Source organism: Hippocampus zosterae, chromosome 15, assembly GCF_025434085.1.
Source record: "Hippocampus zosterae strain Florida chromosome 15, ASM2543408v3, whole genome shotgun sequence".
NCBI classification, from domain to species: Eukaryota; Metazoa; Chordata; class Actinopteri; order Syngnathiformes; family Syngnathidae; genus Hippocampus; species Hippocampus zosterae.
In genome coordinates this window covers 16,228,040-16,240,373 of record NC_067465.1, presented here as the reverse complement: position 1 = coordinate 16,240,373, position 12,334 = coordinate 16,228,040, and the positions used below count along the sequence as shown (strand labels likewise).

The 12,334-nt window shown below is 46.7% G+C and overlaps 1 protein-coding gene across 2 annotated transcripts in view; it reads right to left on the bottom strand.

Annotated features, from left to right (window-relative positions):
• Window positions 1-8,825, bottom strand: part of cables1 (Cdk5 and Abl enzyme substrate 1) — a 29,829-nt gene extending 21,004 nt beyond the window's left edge. For both annotated transcript variants that reach the window (XM_052088484.1, XM_052088485.1), the window contains exon 1: window positions 7,921-8,825. In XM_052088484.1, the coding sequence (XP_051944444.1) occupies window positions 7,921-8,513 (593 nt within the window). In that variant the 5' untranslated portion in view covers window positions 8,514-8,825. The remainder of the gene's footprint in view (window positions 1-7,920) is intronic.
• Between the last annotated feature and the right edge of the window lie 3,509 nt (window positions 8,826-12,334).

Sequence of the window (12,334 nt, the reverse complement as noted above, 5' to 3'; positions counted from 1 at the left end):
TGAAACACGACACACTGTCAGTCTTCTGTACACACGATACCGCAGGTGTCAAACTCTGGTCCTCGAGGGCTGCCATCCTGCATTTTTTTTCAATCTGTCCCTGTTGCGACACACATGATTCAAATGAACACGATCGATATCAGGCTTCGGCAGAGCTTGCTAATGACCTCATTATTTGAATCTGGTGTGTTGTAAAAGGGCGAGATGGAAAAGATGCACGAAAACAGCCCTGGAGGAGAGGAGTTTGACACCTATGTGCCATACTAGTCGAACAACTCAAAGTGTGATGTGATGCTCTGGCATTTGCGTAAGATGCAGACACTTAACCAGGCGTCTTCGCGCTGAGCGTGTGGTTAATGAGCGACAGAGATCAACAAACGACGGCTGTGTTTGAGGGTCTCCTGAGGTTTTAGACTCACGTAGATGAGTGAGATCAGTGTTGACACAAAGAGCCATTGAGCAACGCAAGCCATTTTTAACATGACATTTGCCCGGTTTTACAGTGCATCGAAAAGTGTTTACTGCGGTTGACTTTTTCCACACTTTTGTCTTGTTGCAGTCTTATTCCAAAATGGGATAAATACAGTTTTTATATACAGTGGACAGTGTATATATACAGTATATATATATATATATATATTAATTTTAATTGATCGTTAGCTGATGTAGTGGCCTGGCAATCCAGTGGTTTGCGCGTCAACCCCACAAAGTGCAGAAGTCGTGGGTTCGATCCCGGCTCCAGGCCTTCCTGCGTGGAGTTTGCACATTCTCCACGTGCCTGCGTGGGGTTTCTACTTCGGTTTCCTCCCACATTCTAAAAACATGCGTGGCAGGTTGATTGAACACTCCAAAATTGTCCTTACGTGTGAGTGTGAGCGTGGATGGTTTTTCGTCTCTGTGTGCCCTGCGATTGGCTGGCTACCAGTTCAGGGTGTCACCTGCCTACTGCCCAAAGACAACTGGGATTGGCTCCAGCAACCCCCAACAACCCTTGTGAGGACAAAGCGAATGGGAAAATGGATGGATGGATGGGTTAGCTGATGTGCTGTGGTTTCCTGTAGTACTTATCTAAAGACAGTGGACTGCTGCGTACTCGCGGTTCGCCACCCGTGGATTTACATGAACGATTTCGGCCAATATTTTTCAAATTATTTATTTGGGGTGGGTTGGTTTTTTCTCCCCATTTACCCCGTTTTTCGTGAAAAATGCATACTGAATATTTATAGTCAGTTAATGTATTTGGAAGGTTTTTTGCGGGTGGGTGTCATAGGAATGGAAAAAGTTGGACATGGACATGCGGGGGGAAAAAAAGTCTTCCAAAAAATCCCCCTTCATGAATTGAACACGAGCGGAAATGAAGGTCATTTGTTGTGTAACTGTGTCTCTCATCACTTTTGCTTGTATTTTTCAGTTTAATGGATAAAGCGGAGTCTCAATGTGTTGTTGACACAGCATGACCCCCGTGAGGACTTTGCACCAACCCCTGGAGACAAGCAGGCTGCGGGATGTGCACTTCACGCCAAATACCTTTGAAACAATAACACGGCTGCGGCACACTCGTTCACTTATCCAGTCTGACATTAATGCCACTTCCTCCTATGCGTTCCTACAGGGATTGTGTGTATGTGACACAGACACACACACACACACACACACACACAAAGAAGTAGGTTTAACAGTAAAAAAAACTAAAAAATAACCCCCCCATCCCTCTATTCCCATAAAGCCATACATCAACCTGACTCACAAAAATAGAATACCGTTTATTACCGTTTAAATAAAATACCGGCTACCGAAGTCCATCTGAAACAGACGCGTGCAGATATACTTTGACATGCACCTAAAAAAAAAAGAACTTTTTTTTTTAGGTTTGAATCCTGTTGGTTTTCTTGTTCATCCGCACGTTCCCCAACCAAGTTCAGCACTGGAGTTATCTTTTATTGCTTCTTGCGCTCTTTTTTTCCTGCTTTTCTATCCCAAGGATGGAGCAACAGATGTACTTTTCTCCTGATTTATTTTCATGTTACCCAATCAGATTCTAACAAGTGTCATCTTCGGTCATTGAATTTTGTGCTCTCTATTCTCCATGTTTATCCCCGGATCCTCCAACATGTCCTGTCCTCTGTTATTGCTTTTTGAGCTCCATTTTCTCTTTTTTTCCTCTCTCTTTCTTTGCCACTGAACAGGTGTTGTCTTTTGGGCTCTCTTCTGTCCTTTCTTTATGCCGCAGACTCCCAAACACATTGCAAAAGAAATTTGGGTCGTATTTCTTTGCTGTTTGCTCTCGTTGTTAATCCCCAGTTTCCTTCCATTATCGTTTTTGAACGCGAGTTTTTCCTTGTTGGCCCCCCAACCAGGTCGCACCAGGTGTCGTCATCGCTAGAGCTGAGCAAATCCCGATACCAGGTATCTGTATCGGGCTGATATATATTTTAAGGTATCAGGTCCTCTACGGGCTGCTGATAGCGCAGACACGATACTAGAGACAAAATATATAAGAATATGACATTGTGTTCTCCTTGACAGTGGTTGGTGCAAGAGACACATCGGCGAATCATCATCAGAGTCAGAAGGTAAAGTCTTTGTCCACGTTTTTGTCACTGTGTCAAATGAAATGTTATGCATCTAAAGTGCTAGCGGTATCGGTGAGTACTCAAACAGTGAATACTGGTACAGGAATCAGTCTGAAAAAAAAAGTGGTACTGTATTGAACATCCATAGCCGTTGCCATTCGTGTCTTCAGTCATTCCCTCATTTCTCTCCGTTCGTCCTCTTTTCAACTAAGCACTGCCCCGTGGCACTGCAAATAAATAATGCACTGAAAGGGTAATCTACTGTCTGGATCAATCGATTATCATCCCCTGTTGCACGTAACCCCAAGGAGGAATGGTTTCGGTTATTTATGAAGGGAAGTATTGTTTCAACCAGGAGTGGCTTTTTTTTTTTACATTAGAGGTCCCTGTGTACAATTTTTTTCCTCCAACAAAAGCATCCTGGAGTGTTCTTACGTAATCTGCTGATGATGCCAAGCCTGACTGCAGCACTGCGCCATCACACCTCATAGCCACATTTTTAACTACAATTGGTTTGGTTTAAGGCCCCCGTGTCTTTTAAAAACACAATAACGCAGCGTCAAGACGACACCTGAACGAGCCGATACAAAGAGGTGTGACAACCACTTGACTCTTGCATTTTGTGCTCCTCATCTATTCTAGTAGTTGCGGCAGTCGTTCTGTGACTGACTGAATGGAAGTGAGGCCAGAGGCCGAGAACAAGTCTGAAGGGAAAGTGTGTCTGTGGGGCCCCTGAGAAAGGAAGTGAAAGGGGAAAAAAAGAGAGAGAAAGAGAGTCTGGAACCTCTGGACACATCTCTACTAGCAGCTGGTCCAATGGAAGACGAACCAGCACTGTGTAGATATCTACAGCAGTGGTGATTGCTCTCGGACAGCAAGGGAAGCTCGGCTTCCCCTAAAATGTCAAAGAATATGTGATCAAATATATGAATGTAAATTTCATTGTGTGTACATGTCATTGACTAAATATGCGCTACAACGTGCTCAACTTTTGTTCTGGATCAGCTTCTTCTTACTGGTTACGACGCGACTCCCTTCTCATTCATTCCCGCAGTTTCGCTGTGCTTTAAACGGTGGACGCTGAGCTTCCGCAGAGAGTCAACTGCCCGGACGCCGAGCGTCTCGAGAGTTCAGGGTAGGTTGTCCCAAAGCGTTGAACGGAGACGAGTCATTGGATACAAGCTGGTTATTGTCCCGCCCAGGGACGCTCGGCGTCTCTGGGATTGGATGACAGTGGGAGGGTACTGGACGCCAGGCTTTTCTGCATCAGATTGGATGATTTGTCTGAGCCTGTGTGCCAGTTTGATTGACATCGAAATGAGCCAATCACCGACCTTTTAGTGTAGGCATCCGTGTGAGCAATTTTTCTTTTCGCATTCTGTTCTGAATTGAGCTGGAGACTTCTAACCATCTTAGCGACGCTCTTTGTTGTAAACAATTAGCGACAAATTAATATTTTATTTCTGGTGGGTTTTATTGTAGTTCCTGTAGTTGTAGGATACTAATTAAGTCCCCGGAAAAGATGCCTTCTTGGTATGACAGGGTCACAGATCCTTTTCTTCAAAAGGAACGGAGAGTAGAATACACGTTTAAATAAACAAACACATTTTATGATGTCGGCCAAAATTGAGCTTCCTCTTTGACAGACCAGCATCTGCCACTGATCTACAGTATGCATAACGTGGTTCTATTGAATTGATGCACTCCATAGGTTACTGTACATTATGTAGCACTAACTTTACCAATGACATGCAATTTGCTAGCGCTATTCACATGGATATTGTTATACTAGGTGGGGTGAAAGTCCAAAGCCCCTTAGGCAATATGCTAATGGCCCCAGAAATCTGTTTGACTTGACACGTAGGTAGCGCCGATGGAGGGTTGGCGCCTCCAAAAATTATTTTTTTTAAATCTCACCAAGGGACAGCACATTGGGAAAGGACAGCCCTGCATGCGCCACAAACACACAGTGTAGTGTACGAAGGGCCACCTCCATGAGTAAAAATGCTTTACAGGGGCTCACTGTGTCCGTTCCACATGGTCTTCAAGAGGGCATTGCAGCAGAAGGTTCCGCCACTGAGGAGCAGCACACAACTGTTGGTGACAGGTGACCTGCCACCTGTCAACAAAAGGGAACTCAAGAAGAGACATCCATAAGGAGAAGATGCTGGGAGGTTACATTGCCTTTAAATGGAGGAGGCACCAGGTGTGTGTCAGGTTTTGAACTTCAAAGAATACTGGTCGACAGTAAATTTTAATAGAAGATGGCTTCAAGTGTCCCAGAATGTATCTTTGACATGGCATGCATTTATTATTATGAAAACCTCATGTATTTGAGAAAATAATACTCTGGCTGTTTGGGATTTAGTGCAGAAAAAAGGTCGGCTGGAAACGTTCACCTGATTCAAAAACACATCCAAATTTGTTGACCGGTGTAATTGAAGTGAAAAAGGATACCTCCAAAGTCAAATGCATTCCAAAACTTCGCATTAATTAAAAAAAAAGTTATTTTGTTGTTGTTTTTTTAAGTGTAACAAAAGTAGAAGGGTGATGATAACCACAAAACAAAAAGGGGCCAGGCTGCTTGGTGAAACATGACCTTGCAAATATTGGGTTTTAGAAGGGCACCTGTGATGGCCAAGATTAAGAATGTACTAATAACCACATGAAAAGAAAAGGACTTCACGGAGCTGCAGGGAAATTGTGTCACTACATGATATAGTATGGTCAATGAAATTACATTGCAACCACATTGACAAGTTGATGCTGATGCTCATGACTAATAGCATGGTGGCTCATGTGTCTCGCACAAAATGAGCACTCCACTTTGCCAATGAACATTACATATTGATATTTGGCACTACTTACAGTGAAATGGGCTAGCTGATAACCTCTCTGACTGCTAGCATCTTGGGCGCTAGCAGCTGTTAAAAAACAGAGTAGCAATTTAAGAAAGAGTGAACAGCAGTGGTGGTCCTAGCTTCAATGGCACACTGTGCAAGACGCCCCTTTAGACCCTCCCAATCCCCCATCTCAGAAGCATGACCATGCTAATACACCCCCCTGACACAAACAAGACATGTTCTACAACTAGCATACCTCATGTCCTCCATCTAACACACAAGACTTTCAGACAAAAGATTTCAGGCTTAGTTGACATATCGAAAACTTCTTCCTCCAGCATTTCCTAGCAAAATCCTAAAAGACACCTTATAATGTATCTATGTATATATTCCCTCTCCCTACACAGCGCTTTTCCTTTCTGAATTCTGATTGTAATTTCCACATTGCGGGACAAATAAAGGATATCTTAATCTTAATAACGTCTCCCACAAGGGAATGCAAATTCCCCATACTAGTGATGGGTCCTGCAAAACCGATGTGTCGACGCACGTGCCGAGCTCACAGAGCAATCCCTGCGTTGTGCGCGTACTGCTTCAAGACGATCATGTGACCAATACATGAAATGCGTCGACTCAGTCCAGGGGGCGTCGACGCCGCAAAAGCCCGCCAAACTGTGTTTATAAGGAATTGCATTGAATGACGCGATGCCGCCTGCCGCAACAAGCCAGACCTCACCCTCGCTCGCTTGTCGTAGTACGTGCATATATATTATGGAGCAGCTCCCGGGGAAACACAAATTGTCCGTTGCGTGGTACCCTTTTGATCTTCTTTTGGAGAATAAACAATTGATTTAAATCTCCTTTTCTCACCAAGTGCCTCTCAGATTATTGACATATTTTGTTCCATTGTAATTCAAATTAATTTCAAGGTAACTCTTAGTTTACTATTCACATATTTGATTGCAGGTGAAATGTCGAATTTGACATACAGAAATATCATATACCAACAAAAGCACCTCTGCAACTACATCTGGCATGTTACTCATCATTATTAAATGCCAATTTTGTTAGGTTTAGTTTTTTAGACGACCTGTGGCAACATTTGGTTGATGAGGTAGGGAGACTAGGAAGAAGTGCAACTGCAGATGCCATATCTGAGGTCCAGCGATACCTGGCAGAGGGGAATGTTGCACGCAGTCAAGACCCGCTGTTATATTGGAACAACCAACACACTACTTTTCCAAACCCCTCCCACCTCGCAAAGGAGTTCCTCTATACGCTGGCATCATTAGTGCCATGTGAGCGTGTGTTCGCCACAGTCGGGGAAATAGCATGCAAGAAACGCAACAGACTGAAATTCAACTTATTTTTCTGAGTAAAGATTTTTGAAGACAAAGCCCACAAGCATCCTCATTCACATAATTTTCACATTATTCAAACATAATGAATAATACAATATGAATGCATAGATGTCAATGATATTGGATACACTTCGTCATCAAATCACTCCGTTCAGTCTGTCAAGTGGGTTGCCTACAGCGATTTTGAAAGTCCAGAATGTGTCAGTGGTCAGCGACACAGTATCAACACAGTACCAATAGAGTGTGTCATTGTGTCAACACGCTTCATGACGCCTCATGGACCCATCACTACCCCATGCAAACGCTGATGATTTACATCATAATCCCCCAAAAAATAAATAAAAATCTATCGTATTTTGGGTGAGGGTGTGTTTCTGCTCACCAAGCTCTGTAGAGGCCTGAAATGAACAAGAACAATTGAATCTGGTGTGTTGGAGTAGGGAGGGGTCTAGAACAGGCAGGATATGGCTCTCGAGGAACCAGAACTACCTATCCCTGCTGGAAAATAAACAGGGATTTAGGAAAGCAGTAGCAAGCGTCAATATGCAACAATTGCATAACACGTCCACCATAGTCGTTGTGACTTTCAGCTAGTCCCAACATGGAAGAATTACACTTTATAAAACTAGTTGATTTTGTAACAGTTGTTCTATCAATGTCTACATCTGACACAGTGCCATATTTTGCTATTGAAAGCACAAGCCCCAAAACATTGATTTGAGTGGGCTTGAAAAGTATTATGTTTCATTTAAAGGGGGAAACTTGATGTGTAGTGGAATAAATGAAACTCACACCTCAAGGAACCACTGAACAGTCGAGCCTTGCAGGGACGGCCCACTAGTAGCGAAAATCCGCCCATTACTGACGCTAACGCCCATTGAAATGCATTGGGGAAACAACAACAAAAACCCTCAAACCCCCCAAATTATTTTTAACACGCTGACATAGCTCCAACATGCTATTTGCACAAAGCACGATTGAATACATTTGTACTTAAAATCCGCAAAAATGTGAATAGGTGAAAACTGAACCGCGAGCATGCGGTGGTCCAATATGTAACTTCCACGTTCAACGGTATGATCAGGCCAAAAGTTGTCTGAGCCAGAGAGCGTGCATGTGTGCGGACGGACGGATGTAGTTTACCTCGACCGCTGCAGCTCCATGGCAGAGTTGGCGATCGGTCCGCCCTCCAGGCAGTAGTTCTGGGATCCTTGTCTAGAGTACGCCACGGGCGGCACCCCCGGAGTGTATGTCTGCAGTCTCCCCCGGGCCGAGGCGGCTAGAGCCGAGAGAGGGGAGCCGTACGTGCTCGCAGGAGCAGCGAACGCCGGAGTGAAGGGTTCACCATCGCCGGGCTCTGAAGCGGCGGATGCAGCCGAAGCCACCGAGGTGGTTCGGCTGCTGGCCACGAGAGCCTGGTTGGCTAAGGTGGTCGCGGCAGCCGCAAGAGCGGCAGTCGAGGAGGAGGAGGCGGCAAAGGTGGAGGTAGAGGCGCCTCGATCCATCACGCAACTCCGGACTTCAGACTCTCGTTCCTCGACACAGTCCCCCGCCTCCTGGCGCTCGCCCTGCACAGGTCGCCCATCCAGGGAGATGTTGTTGAGGAAGGAGAGCGCCGCTTGCCTCCGCCTCGGGTCGATGCGTTTCCGCGTCTGCGAGTTGTTGATGCGGTGGCCGTGAAGAAGCGTGGCCGTGGAGGGGCCGCTGTTGCTGCTGCTACTCGCGGCCGTCGCCATGCTTCGCCCACCCGCCTCCTCCACCACCTCTCTCTCCTCACCTACGATGCATCGAAGCGTGCCTTCAAATATTCAGTACTTGGGTGGGTGTACATAACGCCGACTTACACTGTCCGTCTTTTTAACTGCACGCGTGGAAGTGGGTTGAAAACAGCCAGGTCACGTGGTTACAGCAGATACTGTTGCAAGGGGTGCGTCTGGACCAATCAGGCGCCCTCTATTTTCCTCCACCCTTTTTCTGGCTGTTCAAGAGCAAGTCGACGCGCAACACGAGTGTTAACTGTTGAGTGGTACAGGTTGTTACAAAAGGTACGACTGTGAGCAGACGACTTGAGAACGTGCAGCCCAAATGGCCAATGAGTAGATGAAATTAAGTCCCCTGGTGGTCGGAAGGAGATGGCGTCAGAATGGCGACTCAGTAAACATGTCAAAGGACGTCCTCTGGTGGTACAAGTGAGCAGCGTTCGTTTCTTTGATAGTCGCACTGTCATTTGGAAAGTTGTCATTAAGTAATTGATCACAATTAAAACATGATTAATTAACTTACCGGGTACTTGTATTCCATTCATGTTTACTGATTTCTTCTTCTTTATAATTTAGCCAACTTTAAAAAATAAAAACAGTCGATTACAGTAATCCCTCACTATTTCATGGTTCGTTATTTTTTTCCATATACTGTACATGGAGTACAGTTCTGTATATGTTGCTCTATGTGACTCACTGTTGTTTTGCAGCTTGTCGCGGACCGTTTGCAGACTTTTTGTGGACTTAAAAAAACAAACAAAATTTATGTTTATTGGTCGCCAATTCGCGGATTTTTGTTTATCGCGGGTGGTTTTGGTCCCCATTAACCGCGATAAACAAGGGATTACTCTGTACAACTCATTCATTTACTTTTCTGCCCTGAGAAATAAAATTTAAGTAGGGACCATAAATTTGCAAAACATTTGTGCCGCTTTCTAAATGCGTTATGTGTGTAACACGATATAAGAAAACTGTGCAATATTTGGGAATCTCTGATCCTGGTCCTGTTCTGAGTTATGGTTTATGGTTTTGGTGGGTATCGGTGGACTTCAAATTGGGTTCCAGCACTCTTGAAGTTTAGAAATGACTGCATATTTAGGGATGGATTCGCAGCCTATCAGGAAAGGTGCCAAATTGTTAATCTTTTTTTTAAATTGCGTATCCACTATTGTCTTATTTTACACAAAGATAATTCGTTAGCTCCCATAGAGGACGAAGGAAATCGGAGAGTAAATGCACGATCACAAACATCTACGAGGTGCCAGACATGACATGGGATTTTTTTATATGAAATATGAACACAAGATATCATTCATTGAAAGGCAGGTGTCGTTGAGTATTACTCAGTGAGTACTACTCAGTTCTCATCAGTCACCCACAATATTGTTGATTCGATTTTTTAAAGGGTTTTGTGGAAGATCTTTATTTTATTTTCAGCCTAAAAGAACCTTCAATTTGAGTCCAGTGTCTTTTTTGACTTCCTCTACACTTCCTCTTATCCAGGGTAAGGGTGTGGAAAATAATCGATATTAATCGATACATCGATGCGCACCACCGCGATCCGAGTGCATCGGCTCATTCACTGGGTACGACGCGATTGACGGGTGAAATCGCGATTCATCACGATGCATTAATGGGTATCGGTGAAATCGCGATTCATCACGATGCATTGATGGTATCGGTAAAATCCGATTCAATCGCCGTTTTATTCATGTTAAACGTCACATATCTGCCCTTTCCTAGGCGCAATGAATGCACCATCATTGCTTTGCGTTTTGTGTTGAATACGGACGGTAGCCGTGCGTCACATACAGTCCAGTACATCCATCCATCCATCCATCATCTACCGCTTATCCGGGGCCGGGTCGCGGGGGCAACAGCTTTAGCAGGGAAGCCCAGACTTCCCTCTCCCTAGCTACTTCTTCCAGCTCTCCCCGGGGGATCCCGAGTCGTTCCCAGGCAAGCTGGGTGACATAGTCTCTCCAGCGTGTCCTGGGTCTTCCTCGGGGTCTCCTCCCGGTGGGACATGACCGGAACACCTCACCGGGGAGGCGCTCAGGAGGCATCCGAATCAGATGCCCAAGCCACCTCATCTGGCTCCTCTCGATGTGGAGGAGAAGCGGCTCGACTCTGAGCCCCTCCCGGATGACTGAGCTTCTCACCTTATCTCTAAGGGAGAGCCCGGACACCCTGCGGAGAAAACTCATTTCAGCCGCTTGTATCCGGGATCTCGTTCTTTCGGTCACGACCCATAGCTCGTGACCATAGGTGAGGGTTGGGACGTAGATCGACCGGTAAATTGAGAGCTTCGCCCTTTGGCTCAGCTCCTTCTTCACCACGACAGACCGATACAACGTCCGCATCACAGCAGACGCTGCACCGATCCGCCTGTCGATCTCCCGCTCCCTCCTACCCCCACTCGTGAACAAGACCCCAAGATACTTGAACTCCTCCACTTGGGGTAAGATCTCCTCCCCGACCCGGAGGGGGCACTCCACCCTTTTCCGACTGAGGACCATGGTTTCAGATTTGGAGGTGCTGATTTTCATCCCAACCGCTTCACACTCGGCTGCGAAACGCTCCAGTGAGAGTTGGAGAGCCCCGTTTGAAGGAGCTAACAGCACCACATCATCTGCAAAAAGCAGGGATGTAATACTGAGGCCCCCAAAACGGACCCCCTCAACGCTTCGGCTGCGCCTAGAAATTCTGTCCATAAAGGTTAGGAACAGAATCGGCGACAAAGGGCAGCCTTGGCGGAGTCCTACCCTCACTGGAAACGATTCCGACTTACTGCCGGCAATGCGAACCAAACTCTGACATCGGTGGTATAGTGACCGAACAGCCCGTATCAGGGGGTTCGGTACCCCATACCCACGAAGCACCCCCCACAGAACTCCCCGAGGGACACGGTCAAACGCCTTCTCCAAGTCCACGAAACACATGTAGACTGGTTGGGCGAATTCCCACATACCCTCAAGGACCCTGCTAAGGGTGTAGAGCTGGTCCACTGTTCCACGGCCGGGACGAAAACCACACTGCTCCTCCTCAATCTGAGGCTCGACTTCCTGACGGACCCTCCTCTCCAGCACCCCTGAATAGACCTTACCAGGGAGGCTGAGGAGTGTGATCCCTCTGTAGTTGGAACACACCCTCCGGTCCCCCTTTTTAAAAAGAGGGACTACCACCCCGGTCTGCCAATCCAGAGGCACTCTCCCTGTTGACCACGCGATGTTGCAGAGGCGTGTCAACCAGGACAGCCCCACAACATCCAGAGCCTTGAGGAACTCCGGGCGGATCTCATCCACCCCTGGGGCCTTGCCACCGAGGAGCTTTTTAACCACATCGGTGACTTCAACCACAGAGATAGGAGAGCCCACCTCAGAGTCCCCAGGCTCTGCTTCCTCCAACGAAGGCGTGTTGGTGGAGTTGAGGAGGTCTTCGAAGTACTCTGCCCACCGGTTCACAACGTCCCGAGTCGAAGTCAGCAGCGCCCCATCCCCACTGTACACAGTGTTAGTGGTGCACTGCTTCCCCCTCCTGAGACGTCGGATGGTGGACCAGAATTTCCTCGAAGCCGTCCGGAAGTCGGCTTCCATGGCCTCACCGAACTCTTCCCACGCTCGGGTTTTTGCCTCGGCGACCACCGAAGCCGCGGTCCGCTTGGCCAGTCGATACCCGTCAGCTGCCTCTGGGGTCCCACAGGCCATAAAGGCTCGATAGGACTCCTTCTTCAGCTTGACGGCATCCCTTACTGCTGGTGTCCACCAGCGAGTACGGGGATTGCCGCCACGACAGGC